Source organism: Schistocerca gregaria, chromosome 6 (assembly GCF_023897955.1).
Source record: "Schistocerca gregaria isolate iqSchGreg1 chromosome 6, iqSchGreg1.2, whole genome shotgun sequence".
NCBI classification, from domain to species: domain Eukaryota; kingdom Metazoa; phylum Arthropoda; class Insecta; order Orthoptera; family Acrididae; genus Schistocerca; species Schistocerca gregaria.
Genome location: NC_064925.1, coordinates 336,806,057 through 336,833,041, shown reverse-complemented (window position 1 = coordinate 336,833,041; position 26,985 = coordinate 336,806,057). Strand labels below are relative to the sequence as shown.

Below are 26,985 nucleotides of genomic sequence, written 5' to 3'. Positions count from 1 at the left end.
AAGTAGTGCTGGGGGGAACTGACACCATAAATCCTGCAGGGCTGTCCATAAATCCACAAGAGCATGACGCGGTGGAGATCTCTTCTGAACAGCACATTGCAAGGAATCCCAGATATGCTCAATTATGTTCATGTCTGGGGAGTTTGGTAGCCAGCAGAAGTGTTTAAACTCAGAAGAGTGATCCTGGAGCCACTCTTTAGCAATTCTGGACATGTGGGGTGTCACATTGTCCTGCTGGAATTTCCCAAGTCCGTCAGAATGAACAATGGACGTGAATGGATGCAGGTAATCAAACAGGATGCTTACATACGTGTCATCTGTCAGAGTCTTCTCTTGATAGGTGTCCCATCTTACTCCTACTTCACATGTCCCACACCGTTATAGAGCTTCCAACAGCTTGAACAGTCCCCTGCTGACATGCAAGGTCCGTGAATTCATGAGGTTGTGTCCATACCCATACATGTCCATCCGATCTATACTGTTTGAAACATGACTCATCTGACCAGGCAACATGTTTCCTGTCATCAACAGTCCAATGTCGGTGTTTACTAGCCCAGGCAAGGTGTAAAGCTTTGTGTCATGCAGTCATCAAAGGAACATGAGTGGGCCTTTGGCCTCGAAAGTCCATTTCAAATATGTTTCTTTGACGTTTCGCACGCTGACACTTGTTGATGCCCCAGCATTGAAATCTGCAGCAATTTACAGTAGGGTTGCACTTCTATCACATTGAATGATTCTCTTCAGTCACTGTTGGTCCCGTTCTTGCAGGATCTTTTCCTGACCGCAGCACTGTCAGAGACTTGATGTTTTACCGGGTTCCTGATATTCATGGTACACTTGTGAAATGGTCGTATGGGAAAATCCCAACTTCATCGCTACATCAAAGATGCTGCGTCCCGTCACTCATGCGCCAACTATAGCACCAGGTTCAAACTAACTTAAATCTTGATAACTTGCCATTGTAGTAGCAGTAATTAATTTAATAACTGTTTCAGACACTTGTTGTCTTATACAGGCATAGCAATCCACAACCCCATATTCTGCCTGTTTACATATCTATGTATTTGAATACACTTGCCTATACCAGTTTCTTTGGAACTTCAGAGTATTTCTTCTGTACTTCCTTCAAATGATTCTTCCAATGTTTGTTTGTTTGTTTCCTCCACCCATTCCAGCAGCAAAGAACGTTTGTATACTTTTATCTTGTAGGCTGTCAATACTGAAGTGTACATTTCGAGCTTTCTCAGTAGAATTTATTTTAATGTTGTTAGACTCATTCTTTGCGTTCTTCCATGGTCAAAAACTATTCATTTTTACAAAATAATGGTCTGATCCATACTGGGATCCTCTGTAAGATTTAACATCTGCTGCTTTGAAACTACTTGTCTGTCTAATGACGTTGTTGCTGTGGTCTTCGGTCCACAGACTGGTTGTATGCAGCTCTCCATACTACTCTATCCTGTTCAAGCCTCTTCATCTCTGAGTAACCACTGCAACCTACATCCTTCTGAACATGTTTAATGTACCCATCTCTTGGTCTCCCTCTATGATTTTTACACAGCAAGCTCCTCTCCACAACTAAATTGGTGATCACTTGATGCCACAGAACTAACCAATCCCTTCTTCTAGTCAATTTGTGCCACAAATTACTCTACTCCCCAATTCTATTCAGTACCTCCTCATTAGTTATGTAATCTACCCATCTTATCTTCAGCATACTTCTGTAGCACCGCATTTTGGAAGCTTCTATTCTCTTCTTGTCTAACTATTTACTGTCCATGTTTCACTTCCTTACATGGGTACACTCCACACAAATACTTTCAGAAAGAACTTCCTGACACTTAAATCTATACTCTATTGATAATAGACACATCAAAAAAAGTTTTACATCACCTTGGTTCTGAGAGTTCCCGAACCTGTACAGAAAACTGGAACAGAGATCAACATAAATGTCAGTTCTACCCTTTTTACTACTCATGAAAACCACACATTGCATGTTGTACCACCATACAGTAAGACCTTCAGAGGTGGTGGTCCAGATTGCTGCACATACTGGTACCTCTAATACCCAGTAGCACGCCCTTTAGCATTGATGCATGCCTGTATTTCTCGTGACATACTATCCACAAGTTAGTCAAGGCACTGTTGGTCCAGATTGTCCCACTTGTCAAGGGCGATTCGGCATAAATCCCTCAGAGTGGTTGGTGGATCACATCATCCATCAACAGCCCTTTTTGATCAAGACCAGGCATTTCATGCCTGGAGAACATGCTGGCCACTCTAGTTGAGTGATGCCGTTATCCTGAAGGAAGTCAATCACCAGATGTGGACGATGGCGGCGCATATTGTCGTCCATGAGCACGAATTCCTCGCCAGCATGATGCTGATATGGTTGCACTATCGGTCGGAAGATGGCATTTACATATCTTCCAGCCACTACGGCACTTTCCATGACCACTAGTGGAGTACGTCGGCCCCACATAATGCCACCCCAAAACATCAGGGAACCTCCACCTTGCTGCACTTGTTGGACAGTGCGTCTAAGATGTTCAGCCTGACCGGGTTGCCTCCGAACATGTCTCCGACGATTGTCTGGTTGAAGGCATATGTGACACTCAACAGTGAAGAGAATGCGATGACAATCCCGAGTGGCCCATTCGGCATAATGTTGGGCCCATGTTGCTTGCTGTTGTGGTTGCAAAGATGGACTTTTCCATGGATGTCAGGAGTGAGGTTGCACATCATGCAGCCTATTGTGCAGAGCTTGAGTCGTAACACAACATCCTGTAGCTGCACAAACAGCATTATTCAACATGGTGGCATTGCTGTCAGGGCTCCTCTGAGGCATAATCCATAGGTAACGGTCATCCACTGTAGTAGTAGTCCTTGGGCGGACAGAGCGAGGTTTGTCATCAACAGTTCCTGTCTCTGTGTACCTCCTCCATGTCCAAACAACATCACTTTAGTTCACTCAGAGACAACTGGACACTTTCCTTGTTGAGAGCTCTTCCTAGCACAAAGTAACAATGCGGACATGATCGCAGTATTGACTGTCTAGGCATGGTTGAACTACAGACAACACGAGACATGTACCTCCTTCCTGGTAGAATGACCAGAACTGATGGGCTGGCGGAGCCCCTCTGCCTAATAAGTGCTGCTCATTCATGGGTATTTACGTCTTTGGGTAGGTTTAGTGACATCTCTGAACGGTCAAAGGGACTGTCTGTGATACAATATCCACAGTAAATGTCTATCTTCAGGAGTTCTGGGAAATGGGGTGTTCCAAAACTTTTTTTGATGATGTCTAATCTATTATAGAATGAAATTTGCTAGTATGCTGCTGCCAGAATATTTATGCATTGCCTTGTGTTTAAAAATGTGTTGGCAATTTTTGTATCAATCCCCCTCTTTGTTTAATAGTGTTCCAGAATTGTTTCTGCTTTATTTTTGGAGTATTGTGCATCACACTTTTATTAATAACAGATAGTGCACATGTATCATTCTGAAAAATTTACAGATCTGAAAATGAATCAAACATCTACAGTACAGTACCCCTGTACAGCAGTAGTTTGTTTAAGGAAAAGTTTAACTTCTTATTTACACTTTCCGCTATGTCAATCTCTTTCCTGTGTCATCCCAAAATAATCAAGCCTTTTTAAAATTCTGGTCTATAATTTCCTTCAATAATCAAAACCCAACTTGTAAATTCATTCTATTTTTAACAATAAATGAGGATAGCTTTAACAATAAATGAGGATAGTTCAGTCTGAAAACAAATTTTAATGGCTTTTGGATCAAATCTTTCACTCCTCATTTGGAATTTTACTGTGGGAAATAATCCAAAGTGGAACTAATACAAAGAACTGGGTGTAGCACTTAACATGGACATGAAATGGAATGATCACAAAGACTCAACTGTGTGTGAAGTCATTGGTAAACTTCAGTTTATTGGTAAAGTACTAGGGAAATGTAGTCAGTCTACAAACGGGATTTCTTACAAATCAGTCCTGCTACCCATACTAGAATACTGCTCAAGTGTGTGGGACCCATACAAACGAAGACTAGGAAGTATATTGAACACACACAGAGAAGATCAGTATGAATGGTCACAGGTTTGCTTAGCCTAAGGGAGAGTGTCACTGAGGTGTTTGAAAGAACTGAACTAACAGACTCACAAAGATACACAGAAACTATCCCAAAAATTTACTATTGAAGTTTCAAGAACAAGCTTAAAATGATGACCATAGAAATATATTACATCCCCTCCCTCCCCCCTCACCCCCCCCCCCCCCCCCCTACACACACACAAATAATGCTCCCAAAGGGATCATGATGATAACATTAGATTAATTACAGCATGAACAGAGGCATTTAAACACTCATTTTTTCTCATGTCCCATATGTGAATGGAGCAGAAAAAGCTCTAATAACTGGTACAGTGGGATATACCCTCTGCCACACACTTCACAGAGACAGAGCATAGCTATAGGTGTAGAATCAACCAATCTTAATGCTCTTGGTTAGTACATTATAGACACAAGATCGACATTGAAGTCATCACAAACATTGATTATCCTGTTAAATATGCATAATCTCATTAAAACTGTCTCTTGGACTGTCAGAGAGCCAAATGTTGCAATGGTATTTCAAGCTAATACTGCAAAGTATTACTGTAAAGCGGTATACGAGAGTCTCCAGGCTGTTACTGTTGGCTACTGAAGTCATAAATGCTCCATTTTTCTAGGGAATTCCTCAGTTGTTCTTCTAAGGCTCAGTGTATCCTGTGCAATGGACCCACAAAGGAAATATTTTTGAGTACTATAGTTTATAACTGTGTCCTTTTTTTAATAAAAGGGGAGCAAAAAATCAGAAATCAGTTGCTACAAATAGAAGCATGATGTAACAAAAATAACTATGGAAAACAATGGCAGGTACTAAAAATTTTACACACTGTAATGCTACAGAATGTTCAGTATACATAAAAGAGATACTAGTCAAGAAAAGAGTTTCTTTTAAATCTGGTATCTTACTGTATACTTTACGTTACATTTGAATAATTCTACAATACTGTACCTGTAGACCTTCTGCCTTTAATTCAGCCTTTATTGCAGCTGTAAGTTCATCATATTCTAAAACAGGGACTTCCACTTGTGGAAACAAATCAGACGTAATTCCGTTGAATAATGGGAGATCATCTGAAGTAAGTTTGGCATTATTCATATCCTTCATGGCCAATAATACTACCTGAAATACACAGAGATCAACAAAAAGCTATCTCATCATTCTATACATAAGCTTTTAGATTTAAGCAGACCAACATCATACTAATAATCCAGAACACATACTGTCTTAAACTTTGAGGCCCCTTTAATGTAAATGAAAAATTGAGTGCCATGTATAATGTCAAAATTTGTAAATGTTTACTACACAAATATATAGATAAATATTTTGTATGTTTTCCCAGCATCAAATGATACTTCAGACCAGCAACCACATTTAGTTCTCTTAATCTAATAATATATTTTCCTGATTACACTATCAAGGAAGCCATTGTTAAACAACCAGTGAATATCATGATTAATTATGATCACAGAGCCCATTAGCCTTTCAGAGACAGGAGGCTTAAATAAATATAGCTGTACATCTCTTGAAGACAATCCTGAAGCAGCTATCATAAATGAAATAAGAAGGAAATGTACAAATTGTATTGTGACAAGGTGCCTAGACCGTGCGGCTGTTGTAAGCATAACCCCCATCTGCACAGCTCTGAAAAGCTGGTGGTGGCGGAAAGTACAGATGGCTCAGTTAGTGAAGCAGTCACTGAAATCAAATGTGTTTTGTTCAACTACATGTTGTGTCACCAGGGGTCTACTTTGCTCTTGGCCCCAGTTAGGCAGTGGCCATTCACCCTGGTGGACAGCTGGTTGGAACTCATACCAATAAAACACACTGTGCAATGATTGCAGCACAGCAGGTAAATGACATCGTTGCTTTCACTGGTGGCCCGCTCCCTGATGGAGAAAGATAAACCTGTGACAGGACTGGAATAGGAAGTGTTGGTTGGGTGAATTGGGCAGGATTTGCACCTGGGTCCTCCACAGGGATATGATCCTTGTGGCGAGGGGATGGGATTAGAAGTGGCATAGGAATGGACTAGGATGTTGTGGAGCTTGGGTGGGCAACAGAACACCACTTCAGGAGGGGTGGAAATGGTCTCAGGTAGAATGTCCCTCATTTCAGGGCGTGATGACAGGTTATACACAACCTTAAAAAAAATCCTAACCTAATCATCCTACCTGCAGACAAAGGTTCCACCACTGTTGTTATAAATCGCAGTGTCTACCTGGGAGAAGGCCTCCACGAATTATCTGACTGCTACGCTATAAACTCTGGCTGAGTGATCCCATCCAAGATGGCCGACACAAACACCAACTCCTACTTAAAGCTTTAGGCCCCTTCTAGAACATCTCCCCTGAATCCATTTCCATTATCATGCCTATGACCCCCAGCACACCAATCTACATGATCCCCAAAATCCACAAACCCAACAATCCTGGACGCCCCACTATGGCTGGTTATTGTGCCCCCACTGAAAAAATTTCAGCCCTCATTGACCAACATGTCCAACCAATTGCCCATAATCTAGCCTCCCATGTCAAAGATGCCAACTGCTTCCTTCACTGACTCTCCACCATCCCCACCCCCTTTACATCCTGGATCCTTACTCATCACTGTTGACACTACCTTCCTATACAGCAACAAGCCCCAGGCTCACAGTCTTAACACTACTGAACACTACCTTTCTCTATGTCCCTCAGACTTCAAACTCACTACCTCATTCCTTACACACCTTACCAACTCATTTGAGGGGGAGGTATATAAAAAAAAAATCCATGGCAAAGCCATGTGCGGCGCACTCCTATGCCCACCTTTTTATGGGCCATCAAGAGGTGACCTCCCTAGCCTCCCACAACACCAAACCCTTAGTCTGGTTCACATTCATTGATGGTATCTTCATGATGTGGACTCAGGGCTAAGACACCGTATCTTCATTCCTTCACACCCTCAACACTTCTCTCCCACATGCTTCACAAGGTCCTAGATGTTGACCTCCTCATGTATGATGGCTGTATTTGCACCTTTGTCCACATTAAACCCACGAACCGCCCAACAGTACCATCATTTTGACAGATATCATCCCTTTCACACCAAAAAATTCCTCCCATACAGCCTGGACATCCAGTAACAGCGTACCTGCAGTCACAAAAATTCCCTTGCTCAGCAAGCTTAGGGCCTCACCAAGGCCTTCACAGATAGGCACTGTCCCTCAGACCTAATCCGAAAACAAATCTCCCATGCCATTTCCTCTCACACCCTCAAACCTCCAACCAACCCCAAGAACTACCCACAAAGGAATGTCCCCTTCATCATTCAGTACCATCCATATTGGAACAAGTGAACCACATCCTTCTCCAGGGCTCTGATTACCTATCGTCATGCCCCAAAATGAGGGAAATTCTACCCAAAATACTTCCCACCCCTCCTAAAGTGGTGTTCCACAACAACCTCCACAACATCCTACTCAATCCCTATGCCGCTCCCAATTCCAAACCCTTGCCACAAAGGTCAAAGCCCTGTAGAAGACTCAGGTGCCATTCCTGCCACAGTTTTATCCTACCCCATCAGGGGCCGGGCAACCAGTAAAAGCAGCCATGTCATTTACCAGCTCTGCTACTATCATTTCACAGTATTTTATTGGCATGCCCACCAACCAGCTGACCACTAGGATGAATGGCTACGGCCTAACTGTGGACAATATCAAAGTAGACCACCCTGTGTCACAACATGCAGCTGAACATAACACACTTGATTTCAATGGCTGCTTTAGTACCTGAGCCATCTGATTCCTTTTCCTCCATCATCAGCTTTTCTGGACTGCACAGGCGGGAGGTATACTTACAACACATTCTCCACTTCCGTAACTACACCAGCCCCAATTTATGGTAACATACAGTCCCCACAGCCTCCATCCAACAGTTTAAATCCCCTCTGTCCTACTGTATCCCCCCAATTCTCATTTGTCACCCTGTTTATTTGCAGCCCTCTGTCAATGCATCTGCCCGTCTTCCCTGCTCATCACCTGTTTTGCTCCTTTTTTCCCCACCACCCTGTCCGACAACGTGCTGATGCTGTGCCTGTTGGTCTCCACCAGACAGTATGGAATCATATTTTGGGGGAACTCACCTGGAGGTAGATACATTTTCAAAATGCAAAAAAAGGTAATACGCATAATATGTTACCTAAGACATAACGAATCATGCAGACAACATTTCAAAACAAATAGCATTATGACACTGCCCTCTGCTTACATTTATAATATCGTCTCATTTGTCAAGTCACACCTGTTAAACAATGACTACACATTAAAATTCAATGGAAATATTTATAACTATGCAACAAGGCAGCAATCTGACCTACATATGATTCAGTCCAGAACTACCTGCTACCAAAAAAGTGTTTAAAATGTTGGGATACAAATGTATAATAATTTACCAAATGAAATCAGAGCAACAAACAACCCAAGAGCCTTCACACATAAGTTAAAAAAATATCTCTCTGTTAAACAATGACTGCACATTAAAATTCAATGGAAATATTTATAGCTATGCAACAAGGCAGCAATCTGACCTACATATGATTCAGTCCAGAACTACCTGCTACCAAGAAAGTGTTTAAGATGTTGGGATACAAATGTATAAAAATTTACCAAATGAAATCAGAGCAACAAACAACCCAAGAGCCTTCACACATAAGTTATAAAAATATCTCTTGAACCATTGCTTTTATGCAGTTGATATTTTTTTTGAAAGGGTTTAAAATTTTAAACAATTTTATGATAAATGTTCAATTAGGTCAGAAAATTGTATACTGTGCTTGTCTATCAAATATACTGGATTATTATATACTGTGCATGTCTATGAAATATACTGGATTATTTTACTATTACATTTGTATTGGCTGTTTGTATTTTACTATACAACACTTGTATTTACTGTTTTGTTAAAGATAGCTAACTTCCTCATTACAAAATAATATAAAATCAATTTATTAGAAATTACTTGCAAATATATTCTCTTGACCTGTCCAATATCATATGTACAACCATGCAATTCTATGATTTGTATTAACTGTTTTGTTTAAGATAGGTAATTTCCTTGCTACAAAATAATGTAAAAATCAATTTGTAAAAATTACTTGTAAATAGCTCTCTTGACCTGTCCAATATCATATGTACAGCTGTATAATACTATGATTGCCTGGATCAATAAAAATACAATACAATACAATACAATACAGGTCTAGTTCTATCTAGACTACCAAATTCACCTGCAGTGTTCTAGTGTTTTATAAACATTTTTTTCTCAGCTCTGGCGCGAGGGAATATTGTATTTATTTACATGGACAGTACTATAATACAAACAAAGACTGATTATGAAGCACTTCAATGGTTTGGTTTAGTGTCAGAAACTGCAGCAGAATATGGCTTGGAAATTAATTTTGCAAAATGCCAGTTTTAGAAGACAACTGATGAGTTTCTCGGGAGAGCAGAGGCAATCATTCGAGATGCTCAATGCCATCCTCTCATCACCCAATGATGACGAGCTCCATTCAGTCTTGTATATGAGTAAAATATATATATATATAAATTAAAAATTGAAAAAATGCAAGAGGAAAAATACAGTAGTTATGGCCTTGAATTTTCAGCTATTGTTTATGCCTTTAAGAAATTCTGGGTATATTTGCTAGGAATGCATTTTAGAATTGCAACAAACTGTGCTGCATTCAAAAGACTTGGATGAGAAGAACTTGTCACTGAGAACAGCAAGATGGACTTTCACCCCTGAAGAGTATTTTTACACCATCAAGTAATGATTTGTTTCTAGGGTGAAACATAGATACCTTAAGTGATTGTGTAAATCTATTGTTTGATTTTGTGGATGGTTTAACAGCTAGAATCAGGAAAGCTCAAGAGAAGGATGATGGTTTGACAGCAATTGAGAGTATTTCAAAGAATGCCTTGTGAACACTTCTTAATGTGAGATGGACTTCTTTTCAAATTCTCTGATGGAATAAATACTTTTCATGCACTATGCAATGTGAAATCATCAAACTTGTGTGTGAGAAAGGTTAAGTTAAATGAAGAGGAAGTAAGAAAGATTATCGTATATGAGATTTGACTGAAAAGGTGAAAAGAATCTTTAACTGTGTAATTGCGAATAAGAACTCAGGAAAAAAGGAAGGTATCCTCCATCCTTTATTCCAAGAAAGTGAGCCTTTATATACTTATCACATGGATCATATAGGACTACTTCATTCAACTCACAAAGGCTGTAATCACATTTTAAGTATTACTGATGCATTTACCAAGTTTACTTGGCTGTATCCTGTAAAGACTAAAAAATAAGCACAAGCAATTAATAAGATACAATTGCAGAAACTAATTTTGGAAACCCAGTCCAAGTTATCGCTGACAGAGGGACTTGCTTTCTTCTCCAGAGTTCAAGGAGTGCTGCATTACAGAAGCAACAAGAATCTAGGTCCATATAGAATTACAAAAGTTGAAACAAATGATATCTATGTGTGCCGAGGTCACATAGACAAGGGTCCCAGGACTACAACAACATGTGCTGAATTTTTGTGATTCTTTCAAAGTGACTGCTCATTATGGAAGTCAGAAGACTGTCAGGGTGATCAAACTTGGGATTTGGATGGGGGTTCAAGGATTTTCCAGTCAATGAGACATGACATGCTGGAGAAGCAGTATACTGGAGAGCAGTTCTGTGTGTTCTCATAGAAAAAAGTTAGATTATACTGTTCTCGACTCAACGCCCCTCCTCCCCCCACCCCTTCCCCTCCAAAGTATTAGAGGTTGTAACTGTGAGAATAATAAACCGTTCTACATGAAAGTAGGAATATCTGCTGAGTTTATTATGGGTTCTAAGCATGAAATAACTTAAATGAGGCTAAGTGTCAATAGCGGGTTTTGTCACACATACCACTCTAGAGGAGTGAATAACACAACAAATTTTGTTTATGTAGTTAGAAAATAATAACATAAAATAATATGTTTAGTGAAAATGTGCATTTATTGTGCATTGGTTTTATTTTTATTGAGCATCTGGTGTGCCATTTGAGGGACAATGTTCCTCTTCAGCATGGGAATGCAGTCATGACAACTTAACCGGAGGAAATACCTCCTTGGATGCAAAGTAAATATTCCAATAATTCTGCCCTGGAGATAGACTTTTTGACACTAATCTTCCATGTGGAAGCATTAATAAATGAGATTAGTACGAGTTGTTGATGTATTGAAAGTAAAGGAAAATATATGATGCATTAAATCACAAATGGTGTGGAAAGTTTATTCATAAAATATGGTGAAGAAATGATAACATCTTGGATTTGAAGTTGGTACAGGAGCTTTGGTGATGAGGTCTAGATGATTAACGAAGGAAGTACACATTCAAACTACTATTATACAGATATAATTACAACCCCCAGTTCAAAGCAAGAGCTCCACTGCATGGGTCAAATATTATACGATATAGGCATATTGCAAATGGAGCTTAGGGGGATCTTTGCGTGAAAGGAAGCTGTTGTAACATGAATTAACAACATCTCTGATTTGTGAACATCATTAATGTAGTTGAAGTATGGACAACTATTAAGAGCTGTTCAAAAAGTATCCGATATTTACTTATAAAATCAGTCTTTATTCAGATACAATTGTTGACACTGGTCACCTTCAAAGCAGTCCCCTTCAGCTTCAACACACCACACTCAACTCTGCTGCCAATGCTGGAAGCATTGCTGGAAAGTCTCTTTAGGAACAGTGTGTAGCTGCTCCATCAAATTCTGTATAAAGTCTTCCCTGCTCTCAAATCTGGTCGCTTTCAGAGTCTTTTCCAGTTTACAGAAAAACCAGGATTCACCCAGTGCTAGGTCAAGGGAATAGGAACGCTGAGAAAGCAAAGCTGTATTATTTTTGGCCAAAAAACTCATAATTAACTGAGAATGATGCTTGCATTATAGGGGTTTCAAAAAGGACTTTACAACTTTGAAAATTCATATAAATTAATTCATAGTATCTATATAGGTGATTGTAGTGTCAGTTTGTAGGGAAATACATCAAGTTTTGTCTCACGTAGTTTGCTAGTGCTGAAATGCACCATAAGGAGTGGTAGCAGCAGTTATGTTAAAGATGGTTGCCTTCATTGGACCCCAGGTGTGCTAGCTGTTTGTTTTTGTTTGAAGAATCAAAGTCAGTGACAACAGTTCAGTGTAATTTCCATACCAAACAAACTAATGATCCTCCTAGTAGGCCTACAGTTTATGAGCGACATAAATGTTTTGTAGAAACAGGTTACATTTCTGCCCTGAGCAAGAATAAAGTGTACAGCTCCTTTTTTTCTGCGAGAGAACCATCAACTGGATAGTGTACCTGGATGTATTGTAACAATTTTTAATGCCTCAAATCGATGAGGATGTCCAAGAATGAAATGTTTACTTCATGCAAGATGGTACACAACCCCACTACCTGGCTGATGTCCAGGATTTTCTCAGTGACTGCCCCTCCCCCCCCCCCCCCCTTTTAAATCAATGGTATAGTGTTTGTACCTCCTGTGCCAGCTTCTCTATCTGAATTCAGAGCAAGAATTTACACCACCACTGCACAAGTTACAACTGCACCGCTACAGCAAGATTGGGGAGAAATTGACTTCTGACCGGATGTGTGTGGGGTAAGTAACGGAAGACACATACAACACCTTTAGTTTAAGGTAAAAAAACTTGATGTGTTTCGCTACAAAGTGACACTAAACCCAGGTCTATATCTTCTTTCAGTAAATTTATACAAATTTTTAAAGTATTATGGTGGAGGTGCCCACTGCCTGCACGTCTGACCACTTGCATCTTGCTGCTTCATGAAGGCAATGCAGAGCCTCTTGGAAGTATTCCTTGCTTATACTAGTACCTTTTGGGGTATAATCATCGTGGACCACATTACTGGAATCAAAAAGATGGTCACAATTAATTTCACATTGCTGCAGACCTGCTTCACTTTTCTGGGTCTTGGGGATGATGGATGCATCAACTGTGATGGCTGCAACTTTGTTTCTGGCTCGACCCATAAACTCAGTACTCATTACCAGTGATGACTATTTTAAGAAAGTTGGGATTATTGTTCGCAGTATCCAGCATATCCTGTGCAATCACCAAACGAAGTTGCTTCTGCTCAGTTCTTAGCAACTTTGGCACAAATTTTGCTGAGACCTTCCTACAGTCCAACTGTTGGGTTAAAATGGAATGAATGAATCCAATCCTAACTTTAACCTTATCTGCACATTCTCTGGCTGTGATTTGTCTGTCCTACATTAACAGGGTCCTTACATGATCAATAACAATGTTGCTTGTGGATGTTGAGAGCCTAACTGAATGTGATTCACTCTTCATTGATGAGCAGTTGTACCACTCTCTTATCTGTGTGGTACCCATTCCTTCATCCCCAAACAGTTGTTGAATCTTGTGGATTGTTTCAATTGGAGAATTGCCAAGCTTAAAATAAAATTTGATACAATGATATTGTTCCACTTTTTCTGTCATTTGCCCACAACACAAAATCTGATGATATCGGTTACACATATTCGCTTGTCAATGGCTAGCCAGCAACTGGTTGTTCATGGTGTCATGAAGAAAAATTAGGCATGTGCACTAGGTGATTTTCACAGACACACCCACAATGGAGCGCACTGCCAAAAAAGTGTAAACTACCAGCACAGAACACTTTTTAGTGCATTTCCTGCCACAATAAAGAAAATTAAAGAATTTCATAAATTCAAGGTAGATCTTACACAATTTTTACCAACACATAGTTTTTATGAATTGAATAATATCTGAACAAAACACACACACACACACACAAAATTACGAGCTTTCGCAACTGGCAGTTGCTTCGTCAGGAAGGAAGGAAGGAGAGGGAAAAATGAAAGGGTGTGGGTTTTAAGGGAGAGGGTAAGGAGTCATTCCAATCCCGGGAGCGGAAAGACTTCCCTTAGGGGAAAAAAAAAAGGACAGGTGTACACTCGCACACACACACACATATCCATCCGCACATACCTGTCCTTTTTTTTTTCCCCTAAGGGAAGTCTTTCCGCTCCCGGGATTGGAATGACTCCTTACCCTCTCCCTTAAAACCCACACCCTTTCATTTTTCCCTCTCCTTCCTTCCTTCCTGACGAAGCAACTGCCAGTTGCGAAAGCTCGTAATTTTGTGTGTGTGTTTGTGTGTTTGGTTCATGTGCCTGTCTGCCGGTGCTTTCCCGCTTGGTAAGTCTTGGAATCTTTATTTTTAATATATTTTTCCCATGTGGAAGTTTCTTTCTGTTTTATTTACATCGTGAATAATATCTGAATATAGACAAGAAATATTATTTATATATACTGATATGAAATATTTGTATTTATTATCCAAGTTTTTGAAACAAATTAAATATAAGAAATTATATTGTAATTGATTACATACATATAATGTATATTGTTAGAGGATGTATAAAGAGACTGATTGATTGATTGATTGATTGACTGACTACAAACATAGAGATCATGTGTGCCTCGATACCCCTTATAGTTTCTACAACAAAAAATAAGTTTGAATGATTTTTGAGCAGCCCTCATTCTATCCAATGTTACACCACGTTTAGGTTAATATTTCATTTTTGTAGTGATAATAAAGAATAAATACAGCTTAGATGACAAAGTCCAAAAGACTGATGGAAGTAAATGGTCAAACTACTATTACATACAACTTACAGCAACCCATGTTAGATGCAGCTGCTACACCGTATTTGTCATAACAGTGACTGGCTGCAAGTTCCAAAGAGGGTTTATGATTAAAGAAAGGAAACTTAAAGACAAGTGAAGACAAGAATAGATATCTAAATTAAATAAATGAATTTCATAAAGAAGAGAAACTAACTGGAGTGATAACTGTTTATTCTTTGAACTTGAGATTTTGAGTTTCTCAACAAGTTGTGACGCAAATGATAAATAATGGTTAAAATGGAGAGCATTAAAGAAAATTAAAAGTAAAGAGCACTGGAAGCAAATTCATAAGAAGGAACGACTTTTGAGGAAATGTTGGGCTGCCTGGGGTAACAAGGCGAAAAACTAACTGTAAAAAGGTGATAATTTTAACTGATGACCTTTAATTAGACATCACAGAATAACATACAAGCTAGAAAATTTGATTAAAAGAAAAGTGAGCAAAAAAAGAGGAGAATACTAAAGAAAATTAAAAGTGAAGAGTGCTGGAAGCAACTAAATAAAAAGAAAGTTTATTGGATATGTTGGGCTGCCTAGGCTTACCGGAAGAAAAACAGACTGTAAAAAAGTGATAATTTTAACTGGTGACATATACGAGGGTTGGAACTTTAATAGTGGCAACTATTTATTTACAGCTCGTACAAAATAGATAGGTGTTTCGAAGTTTTACTAACCTTCAAAGTAGTAACCAGCATTGTGTATAACCGGTTGCCAGTGATGTGGAAGTCACAGGATACTCTTGGCAGTGCCAGTTGAGTTGACAGTCTGAGCAGCACTGTCTGTTGCCAAAGAATTTGTAGCAGTTCTGAAGCGAATGCCGTGAAGTGTTTCCTTCAGTTTCAAAATCAAGTTGAACTCACGAGGACTTAAGTCAGGGGAGTGCAGTAGGTGGTATAGCAGTTAGTAACCCCATCTGTTAAACAAATCAGTAACAGCTTGTACCGTATGTGCTTGAGCATTGTCCTGCAAAATCATGGTCAGGTCCTGCAGAAAGTGTCATGTCAAACAAATCAGTAACAGCTTGCACTGTACGTGTTTGAGCATTGTCCTGCAAAATGATGGTCAGGTCCTGCAGAAAGTGCCATCACTTCCATCTCTATGCTGTTCATTTTTGGAACACAACCTATGACTAGTTTAGAGACAGAAGTGATGACACTTTCTGCAGGACCTGACCATCATTTTGCAGGATAATGCTCAAGCATGTACAGTGCAAGCTGTTACTGATTGGTTTGACTGATGGGGCTGCTAAGTGCTCTACCACCTAATGGACTCCCCTGACTTAAGCCCTCATGAGTCCAGCTCTATTTTTAAACTGAAGGAAACACTTCACAGCATTCACTTCAGAACTGCTACAAATTCATTGGGCAATAGACTGTGCCGCTCGAACTGTCAACACAACTGGCACTGCTAAGAGTACCCTATGATTTCCATTGCTGGCAATGGGTTATACACAATGCTGGTAACTACCGGTACTCTGAAGATAAGTAAAACTTTGAAACATGTATCTATTTTGTACAAGCTGTAAATAAATAGTTGTCGCTATTTAAGTTCCAACCCTCATAATTAGAGGTCACAGAATTATATTCACCCTAGAAAATTTGATTAAAACAAACATGAGCATTAAAGAAAGACCGTCACTGACAGATTATTGCAGAACTGAGATATTCACAGTACATAATGCAATGTGGAAAGTCTAGTGCCTGCACAATTTCAGGGGTGGAATTGACCATGTATAGAGCACCTATAATCTCACTATGCACCTTGCCCTTTCTGTACCCAGTTATGTGGCTAATGACCAGGAAAGGATCTGAATCCCTCCCGATCATGTGACATGCTAAACTGTGCAATAGGATGATTCACTCTTCAACGCATCAGCTATATCAAAATCAGTTGCTACTAGGAGTATAACATATCTGTAGGATCACATTATTATCTATACTTAACTACATATTACTGAATATACTGAATTAGAAGCATTTCCAATGAAAATCATGTATGTATCAGAACTCAAAGGCAATTATTTACGCAGGCAATGCATATGTTTGCTTACTGACATCATAAGTAACATTCTGTAAAAATTTCTTGCATACTACATTTGCACATACATACAAACACATACACACACATTTACACAAATTATGTAAATTTAAAAAAGAAAAAAAAACACACTTCTTCATCTGGAAGATCTGGAAACCCTCTTCTTTTACGGCCAGCATATCTGAGCAAAGCAACCATGCTTCGAAGTCCAAAATCATAATGGTCTTGTTTACTCAATTGTTGCATTGCTAGGGAGTATAATGTGTAAACCTGAAACATTAGCAACACATCAGTACCTTGTATCTTTTTTTTAATGAAATGTAATAAGATTTTGCATTTACTGGTGCCTGAGAGAAACAATACAGTTGCAATATGCACATCAGATTGTCCAGTATCAAAGCACATTCATTTTAAGTACATCAAACGAAGTAAGGAGGATGCAGATTTGTTATGTTTTTCAGTATTTTATTTCCTTATGTGTTTTCACAAAACGAAGTTGGTTGCATTTACTTGAGTTAAGTACACTATTTTGAGCTCAGGAATATATTTTACAGGGCATAATAATAATAATAATAATAATAATAATAATAATAATAATAATAATAATAATAATAATGATAAGAAATAACCATTTTACTTCCACTGCTGGACAAAGACAAGCTGTAAACTGTTCCACACATTTTAATCTTCACTACAAGCATCTAGTTCACTGCTGTATGTTTTCTTGTGTGACTGACCCACATGCTATAAGAAGAACGTAAGAACATACAGTACTATTCCTCTGTTTTCCTCCCCCTTTTATTCCCTAAACACAAAAGTCACTCTAAACGTTTTTTGCAAATGCTTCAGATTCTTGCTTCATATAATTTTAAAGGGCTTTTCTTGAAGTTATATGCTTAACTATTTCCCAAAATAGTAAAGTTTTACAATTTGCCTTACACATAAATCTTGCACAGGAACATCTCACAGACACAAGCTCTTGCTTCCCAGATATAATGGAGCCAGATCTGGATTATAAGTGAGATACAGAAAGATTCAAATTCCGTATTCCATGGAACACTTGTGACTGAGCCAACCAATGAGTACATGCATGATGAACAACCCTCTTATGGACTCCTGCATATTTCCTGTTTCTATTTTCTTCTTTTAATTTTATGAAAACATTCTCTAGAACGCCAGTCCACGTTAACTGTTCGACCTTCAAGTATAATAGTTACAGTGTGTGCACTTGCAACAAGGAAAGTACATATTCCTTGCACTTTACAGTTTTGTACAATTAGCAAAATTTGGGAGGACCCAGCTGATGACTGCCAATTCATCTCTGTATCCCTTTGGGTCAACTGTTCTTCCTCACAGCTTATGATGCTGATTACTGGTTTTAGCTGTTGGCTGATGTGCAATTGCTGAGCACTAGGTTATGCAGTGTTGTACTAACTAAAAACACATAATTCTTGCTTTATCCATAGTTATGTTTGCAAACCTCTGCATTGGACTTATATTAATAATCTGATATCAACAAAATTACGAGGCAGAACTATTGGCCCTTATTTCAGAATTGGTGGCCATTATTTATCTCCAGAAGGTAAAATGTTTGGTACTGCCAAGAGACAAATACTAAAGTATACAAAAATATCCAAGCTTTCGGAACTACTTGTTTTTTCCTTGGGAAGCAAACAGTGGTGGAAAGCGAAAGGTTAAAAAGGAAGGGCAGGTCGGTCAGACACCATGATGAGACTGACCCACACCATATGAGGGGAAGGGGTGACAATCGAGAAAGGGGAGGTATAAGAGAAAATAAGATGTCAATGATAATACATTACTAAGCACTGTGCAGCTTCAGTCCAAAGGTGATGAGAACAGACAAATTACAAAGATGAGAAATAAAACGAGTAGCAAAATGAAGATCTAGGATAAAAGAAAATGGGGTAAATATCAAGGGAAGCATGGGATGAAGAATATAAAAATTAAAAAAGCGAAAAGCAATATAGAAAATAATTAAATAAGGCACAGTGAATGAAAAAAGATATAATTAAAAAACTCAGCAGATCAGCAGATAAGTGGCAGACTATAAATCCAAAATTCCAGAGCCAATTCTCAGTTAGACTAAGAATTTTTCTGTCACCTATTGCTTCTTTCACCTATGGCAATGGTTTTTCTATGTGAACAATAATAGGTAGCATGATGGTTAGGTCCTTATTAAACTGTAGGCATCTTTTACATATAGGTCCCCCAACAACTAGCTGGGTAATGTATTTCAGAGATTTTCGAAACGCAAGGGCACAACAGAACCATGCCTAATAAAGCACTGTGATGTTCAAACAAACATTTGGGTTGTGGACAGTTTTACATAATTAAAAAAGTATGAAAATGAAAGGGATGATAATGAAAAATAATAGGGGGGATTGCATATTAGTGCAATTTAAGTCTATGAGGGTATCAAGATGCAAGGATGGGCTGGAGGGAAAGTTCACATCTCTGGAGTTCTTAAAAACTCACATTGGATGTGAGGATCCAAATCTTTGAACTATGGAGATGGGAAGCTGCACACTAAAATCTCATTGCATTCCAACACCCTGTTGGACTCAACTTACGTTACCATATAAGGCTTCGATATTTCTGCTTACTTCTCCATTCTCTCCCACCAGCCCCTCTTATTGGTGATCCTCCCCCATCTACTTCTCCTCTTAGTCTCTCATTGCACCACTCACTTCATTTCTGTTACTCTTAATTCACAATTATTTCTCAATGAAATTACAAAACCATGAAAGTTGTACAGAAGTTTGTTTTTATTTAAATAGCGACCAGTTCCAGATGTTAGTCCATTATCAAGTCATCCACATAAGTGCTACCATAACACCATAATGTGTGTACCCTGGCACATTGCTTGTTTTAGTGGATAAGTGCAAGTTACAACTTGCATATGACAGTCCAGTGCTGTATGTGTGTTTTGCTGCACTGTTGCAGACCACCAACTGTGTTTAGCTTGTCTGCTGAAAATAATTCAACAATTATGACACATGGTACCTGGCATGAATGGTGAAATTTGGTACTCCACCATCAATTCATATGTGACATTACTGTAGCTGATGAGGCCAAAGCAATTATAGGCACTGATTTCTGAGCACACTTCTAGCTCCTGCTGGAAGCAGCAAATGCCTGCCTAGGGGTTAATATTACTGGACTTATGGCTACTGAATACCATCACAATGCCAGATTGTATGACATTAAGGTCATACAGGTTGCAGATGAGGAGAACCACCACTGCTGCATGAGTTCCCAACGTTAACGACATCTCCCCACATGCCACAGCAAGTTTGGCATGATACCATCCACCATATAAAACCACGGATGGACCGCCAATGTCTTGCTGGCCGAGAAGATTGACTCCAGAATACCTCACCCTTTGATGAAGCAGAATTCATTGCAATGTTGTGAGAAGGCGTCATCTGACCTTCCAGAATCCCATGGGCATTCGAGCTGCACTTAGTACCCAAAAAGGGAGGAACTGGGAGGTTACAGAGTGCTCAATTCATGAGTGCCTGATCACTACCCAAAGCCACTATTAAGAGATTATAACTGCACGCTGCATACAGTAACTATATTCAGTGTTACAGACTGCACGAAGGCACATACCCAGATTCCTGTGGCAACAGAGGACATTCCGAAGCCTGTGATTATTATGCCATTGGGGTTGCATGAGATGTTCTACATAATGCTGCACAAACCTGGCAGCCATTCATTGACTCTGTCTTGTGTGGATTGACCTTTAGTATTGCCTCTTTGGATGACATGTTATTGTATTCATCAACAAATGATCATCACCATCATCTGAGAGAATTTTATGGGTGTTTTGAAAAGTGCAACATGGTGTTGAACATGGTGAAATGTGTATTTGGACAACCTGATGATGAATTCCTGGGTCACTGAGTATCTTCAGCAGGCTCATTATGAGTAACTGAGAAGGTTGAAGCCATATTCCAGCTACCTAAGCTGTCTACAATAAAAGCACTAGGTATATACTTGGGAATGCTCAATTTTTACCACTGACATTTACCACGCACTGCAGAACAACAGATGCCATTGAACACGGAACTGGCAGGTCCCATAGTTAAGAGCAGTTCTCTTGTGCCGTGGACCAAAGAGAATGTGGCTTTTTAAGTTATCAAAAAGAGCCTATCACAAGAGGCACTGCTGGCGCACCACAAGCTCAAAGCTCCATCGGCATTAATAGTGGACACCAGTCAGTAATCCATTAGTGCTGCCATCCAAGAATTGGTGGAAAACATGTGGCAGCTGCTGGCTTATTTTTAGCACAAGCTATTGTCTTCTCAGAAAAGATGGATCACATACAATTGGGAACTTGCGGCCAAATATCAAGCAATTAAGTGCTTTCAACCACATATAGAGGAGACAGAATTCATAATATAAACTGACCACAAGCCTTTCACATATGCTTCCAAGAAAAATAGCAACACTTGCTCCCCGCAGCAGTACTGCCAATTGGAATTAATCAGCCAATTTAGTACAAACATTCATCACATATTGGGTATCACCAATGTGGTTGTGGACTCTCTCTCTGAAATGGCCAGTGGCTTATGGGCGGTGAACGTGATGGCGCTTGCCAAGGTACGATAAGAGGATCCCGAGCTGCACACCATATTGCATGAGGGCACTTTGGCACTTAAGTTAGAGCTAGTCAACATACCCTGCAAGAACACGAAATTGTATTGTGAGGCGTCACATGGCAGATCATGCCCTTCTGTCCCCGTTGCATTTTGGACTGGTGTTCAAGACCTTACATAATCTTTGTCACCCTGGAGTCTGGTTGACATTCAAGTTAGTATCTCAATGGTTCATGTTGCCAGGCATTGAAAGAGATTGCTGCAAGTGGACATACCCTCCTTCACTACTGACAAGAGTCCAACAGCTCGAGTCAGACTTGTTCATGCAATTGGTGAAGATCTCTGGCTACGTCCATCACAAGACATGGCCAGCAAAGGTATGGAGGAATGTTGGCTTTGGACGCTGAAGGCTGCGCTAATGTACATGGCATGTCTTGGGCATCTGCAGTGCCCATAGTCCTACTGGGCTTATTAGCCACATAGAAACCAGATACAGAGTCCTTGGCAGAGGAATTTGTTTCCGGCAAGGCTTTGTACCTGCCAGGGGAGTTAGCTGATGCCAGCCCACTGTCAGAAGTGGACAAGAAACTGGAGTCCCTTCAAGAGTTACAGGAACGTATAAACCACATCAAACCTGTCTCCAGACATGGTTGTCCAACAACTTTTGTGCAAAATCATGCTGACAGCTGTTCACACATCATGTTATGTACAGACTTCATCACGCCACTGCGCCAACCACTCTATACTGGACCCCATTGTGTCCTATGCAGAGACAAACACATGATGGTCATCATATTGGACGGAAAACAGGCCGCCACATCTCTTAGCAGAGTGAACCCCACTTACATTTTCAAGGGAGCACCACCCACGTAGTTGTCAAGAGCTGCACACCTGGTAGATGTAACACCCCTACTTTCAACCCCACCACCACAACAAGCGACACAGAAGCTAAGTGCACCACGCACTCTGGACAACATATCCGGTTCCTGGCTTGTTTCCAAGAAAATGTTCCACACTCCACTTTCATCATGTGCTACACACATTAACTGTAGTTGTGAACGTTAGCTCCCTTTGTGCCATCCAAAGATGCAGTTGTGGCGCGAGCTGAGAGATTGTGTGGTGGCGAATAGTGTTAACAACCAAGTCTGTCTCTGCTGTATTAATTTTTTATTATTTACTACTTGGAGTTGTAAATCATTAACTTTATGTTTACTCTGTTCTCTGCTTGCTGAATACTGACAAATTGCCTATAGCAGCTGATTCTCTCAGTTCTTTTATTCAGAGTTAAAAAACAGTTCAGGCCTGGTGATAATAAAAAATTATGCTTGATAATGGTGAAGTATTTTCGTGAAGGATACACCAACATTATATACATGATTTCAAAGCTAGAAGCTGATATAAGTGCATGGTTTCCATTAGTGTCACTAGAAACTGCAATTTCAGAAGACACACATTTCTTTCTTACTAAGGGGATTGTATCACTTTTGTTATAAACAACAGTGGAACATTATATAAAAGTTCCATAAATCTAGGGTCATGTGTATTTCATATGAAATTAGCATTCAGAGAGAGGGGTGAAAGCGCAGCAGCTACAGAGAATAAATATTTATATTCAAGAAAATGAGGAAATCATAAATGACTGTACACAGATAAGAAGTACATCTGTCAAAAAGGATTGCTTTTTGTAAAGCTATCATCACTCTGAAGATTAGTTTGAGCACTACAGCATTGTACTAGGCATGGTGCTTTTGGAGGTAGTGTGCCCTAGCCTTCCTCACACAACTGAAATGGCTTACCCAGCCAGACACCAATATTTAATATGGGTTCCAAACCACCATGCAAAGGACTTTTAATGTGGACACCAAAGCACTATACAATTCATCATGTTTCACATTAATAAATCATTTCCAGTGATAAAAATAAAATATTGAGTGACAGATAAAAAAATCCCAGGGAAGACTGAATACTGGAGCTTTGTATATGTAATTTGACATACATGTTGGTAGAAAAGTTATTAGGTTAGCTCAGAAACCTAAAACATAATGGTACCCACAACAAAACTTTGCTTATCATACTTTAACCCAGATAGATGAGGGAGGATTTGCTGGCAATTGTAAAAAAATATTTGAAAGTTAGTAATTTTTTTATTATTATATATTGAACTCTGATTGTTACTAAAAATACTGATAATTAAACTTAGATCTTATGTAAATTACGAACACTTTGTTAACTATGTTCACAAAGACACTGACTTGATATAGCATTTGCGATATATGTAGAAACAAGTTGTACATTATATCACTCCTTTCATTTTTCATTTTGCTCTTTGTCTTCACCACATTAGTTTTTCTGCTAATAAGGTGTGGTGGTTCTTTCCCCCCCCCCCCCCCCCCCCCCCCCCCACACACACACACACACACACACACACACACACATTTCGTTTCGTGGATATCATTTTAACTACAAACACCATTTAGTTGCAAAGGAGCCTCTTTATTACATTTAAAGTAAGGCTGCATGTAGTAGTTGTCTTGATATTAATGTGAATCATCCAATCATTACAGAACTTCACTACACCAAATTTGGTGATACATACCTTTTTTGCAAGAATTCGTGTTTCTCTAAATCCTTCACCAAATAATATTATTTCAGCAATCATTGCACTATCTGGTACAATCATTGATATGGGGCGAAACATTGATTTCAAGTTGTCAGGCAGTTCTGTGCGACCAGCATAGCCTGGAAGAAAGAGCTAGTCATAACAGAATAAACCAGTATCTAATATAATTATTGATATGGAGAAAAATGTTGACTAGTCAAACAATTCCGTGCAATGAGTTATATGAGAATGCAGGCTTTCTCGGCGAATCTTGATGATAAATTCTTCTCGATTGACAGCCGAGTCAATGCGTTGTTCTCCAGCAACGTTTCAGCAAGTTTCTTACTTGCCATCTTCAGGCGAAGTGTCGGGTTCACGTCTCGTCCGGGTCTTTATAGCCGCTGGACCACGGGCATCTCTGCATCCTTGGCGTGGGTCGGGCCAATCAGGCGCGAGCGGAATCGGCGCGGCAGCGCACAGTCTCTTGGTTTCTTCAAACTGTGTAGAGCGAAAGGTTTCTGGGACTTAGTTATTAAAGAGGCAGTGGAGATACGGGTTAGTGACAACCTGGTCAATCGGGACAGTGGCTTCCAACTCAGCAGCGTGTGGAATACAACATTATCAAGAATGAGACGAGAGCGCTCCGATGGAAGTAGGTGGGTGGCGGCATATGGAATAAACAGGCCGCACCGAGACGAGACGCCAGGACCCGGCGCCCGCGGCTTCCCCCCACCACGCGCCGCAAGTAAGAAACTTGCTGAAACGTTGCTGGAGAACAACGCATTGACTTGGCTGTCAACCCGAGAAGAATTTATCATCCATGCAATGAGCTTAACCTGTAACAAAAGTAAATTATGCTAAGGTAAACCACAGAAATTCTTCCCTCGTTTTTAAATCTTATTGAGGTAGTATCATTACTTATATTATCCTGTTCACTGAACTTGGGCCCAAGGTTATAACAAAATAAATGATTTGATATCGCCTACAGCTGTCATTTTTTTACAATTTTGGAATTTGAAATTTTTCAAGTATCCTGACAAAGGGAATCGCCAGGAATTCAGTGCATTAACAATTAGTTAAAAGTCAAATACAGCAATTAAACACACAATGAAACTGGCAGGATTAATAAAAACTTACTAAACAAGAATGCAGCAATGGCAGATTATGTCATAGTGGTTTATGCACATGTTACTGTGTATCAGATAATTCAAACTCCTGATGTGTTATGCAAGTGAAATTAAACAAAGAAAGAAAGTAATGAAGATTAAACTTTGTAATACATTGTTCAGAATATTAATTGCAAACAAAAAAAATAACGAAATGTGTCTGTTTCATAGTCATTAGGAACCAGATAGGAACCAGACTCTGAAAATGAAATAATACTGCATAAAGGTATGTTTGTCAACTAATGTATTAGGTTGGTTCATAAGTCTGTAGCGCTTTTGTTTTGCGTGTTCATATCCCAGTTGTTATGTGTTTATTTTATGTTTGTCATCTTTCATTTATGGTTTACAGTTGCTATTTGAGTTTACATATTGTTATTCGGATATAGTGAGTGAAGCTGTGGACATTAGAAAATGGAATGCCAAGTGAAGAAATTGGAACATTTATGATATATTCTTCTGTTTGAATTCAGTTGAGGGGTGACAACCAGAAAGCTTGTTTAAATGCATTAATCCACACAGATTCACATGTACTTGAAACTGGCAAATGTGATGAACTGTGATCATTCCACAACTGTGTGACATTTGCATGCAGTGGGGAAAGTTCAAATATAGGGTGTAGGCTCTAAGCCAAAATCACAAAATTTATGGATTTCATATAAGCATCTCTGCTTGCTTGTCATCAACTGGCTACTGAACAACACCAACCATTCATGTCTGTATTATTACTGGTGACAAGAAATGGTATCTTTATGCTAACCTAAGGAAGAGGAAGGAATAGTTGAGCCCATACAATGCAGCAACACCACATACAAAGAATTGCACATTTCAACAAAGGAAAATTTTATGCATCTACCAGAACAGTGACAGTGTGGTGTACTACAAATTGCTTCCCTGAAGAGTAAGCATCACTGTCAACATTTATAGCCTGCAACTGAGATGTCTGGCAGACACAATTCAAGAACAATTACCAGAAAAACTGCGTGAGGTGATGCTACTCCACTATAATACCTTTCTGCATTCTGCTAGACTGATAAACAACACTATATAGAAGTTGGCTTCTGAAGTCATTCCACACCCACCTTATTCACCTATCTTATGCCCTCAGATTTTCACCTCTTCTGCTCGCTATCAAACAACCTTCAAGGAATTTTCTTATTGGAAGAGATCCTCACCTCAAAACCACAGTTGTGGGATCAAAACGTCACCCCAGCAGTGGCAGATTGTTGTAAATAATAGAAAAACACTATGAACTTATGCACCAACCTAATGTAAGTGAAGAAATATCAACAGAAGTATGCTAAGCAGTACAGAAGCCCTAAAATGTAAAATAACTGGAATCTCATTACAATTTGTCTTGGAATGTGGAAGTATTAGGACAGAATGAGATAACTTGCAAAATACTGATGCAACCCTTGGGCAATGAAGGGTCATTTTCCATTCATTGCTGCAGTGAAGCAATATTAGATGAATAAGCAAACGGATCATATAAAACAACATACTTTTGACAGAAAGTCATAAATGTGAGCCATCGTGGCGACCAGATGTACAAAGAAAAATCTTCTAAAGGTAAATCTAAGTAAGACATTTCCATTTTGTTGGACTCTAGAGGTACATGCATGAACTAAATATTATTTTCAATTATGTGAATTCATCTGTAAACAGCCATCATGCAGGTATACTT

The 26,985-nt window shown here is 39.4% G+C and overlaps 1 protein-coding gene across 1 annotated transcript in view; it reads right to left on the bottom strand.

The window, feature by feature from the left end:
• Positions 1-26,985, bottom strand: part of LOC126278873 (dynein axonemal heavy chain 2) — a 914,655-nt gene that overhangs the window by 462,459 nt on the left and 425,211 nt on the right. The window contains 3 exon segments of the mRNA XM_049979148.1: positions 5,074-5,240; positions 17,046-17,187; positions 24,136-24,278. Of these exon segments, the coding sequence (XP_049835105.1) occupies positions 5,074-5,240; positions 17,046-17,187; positions 24,136-24,278 (452 nt within the window).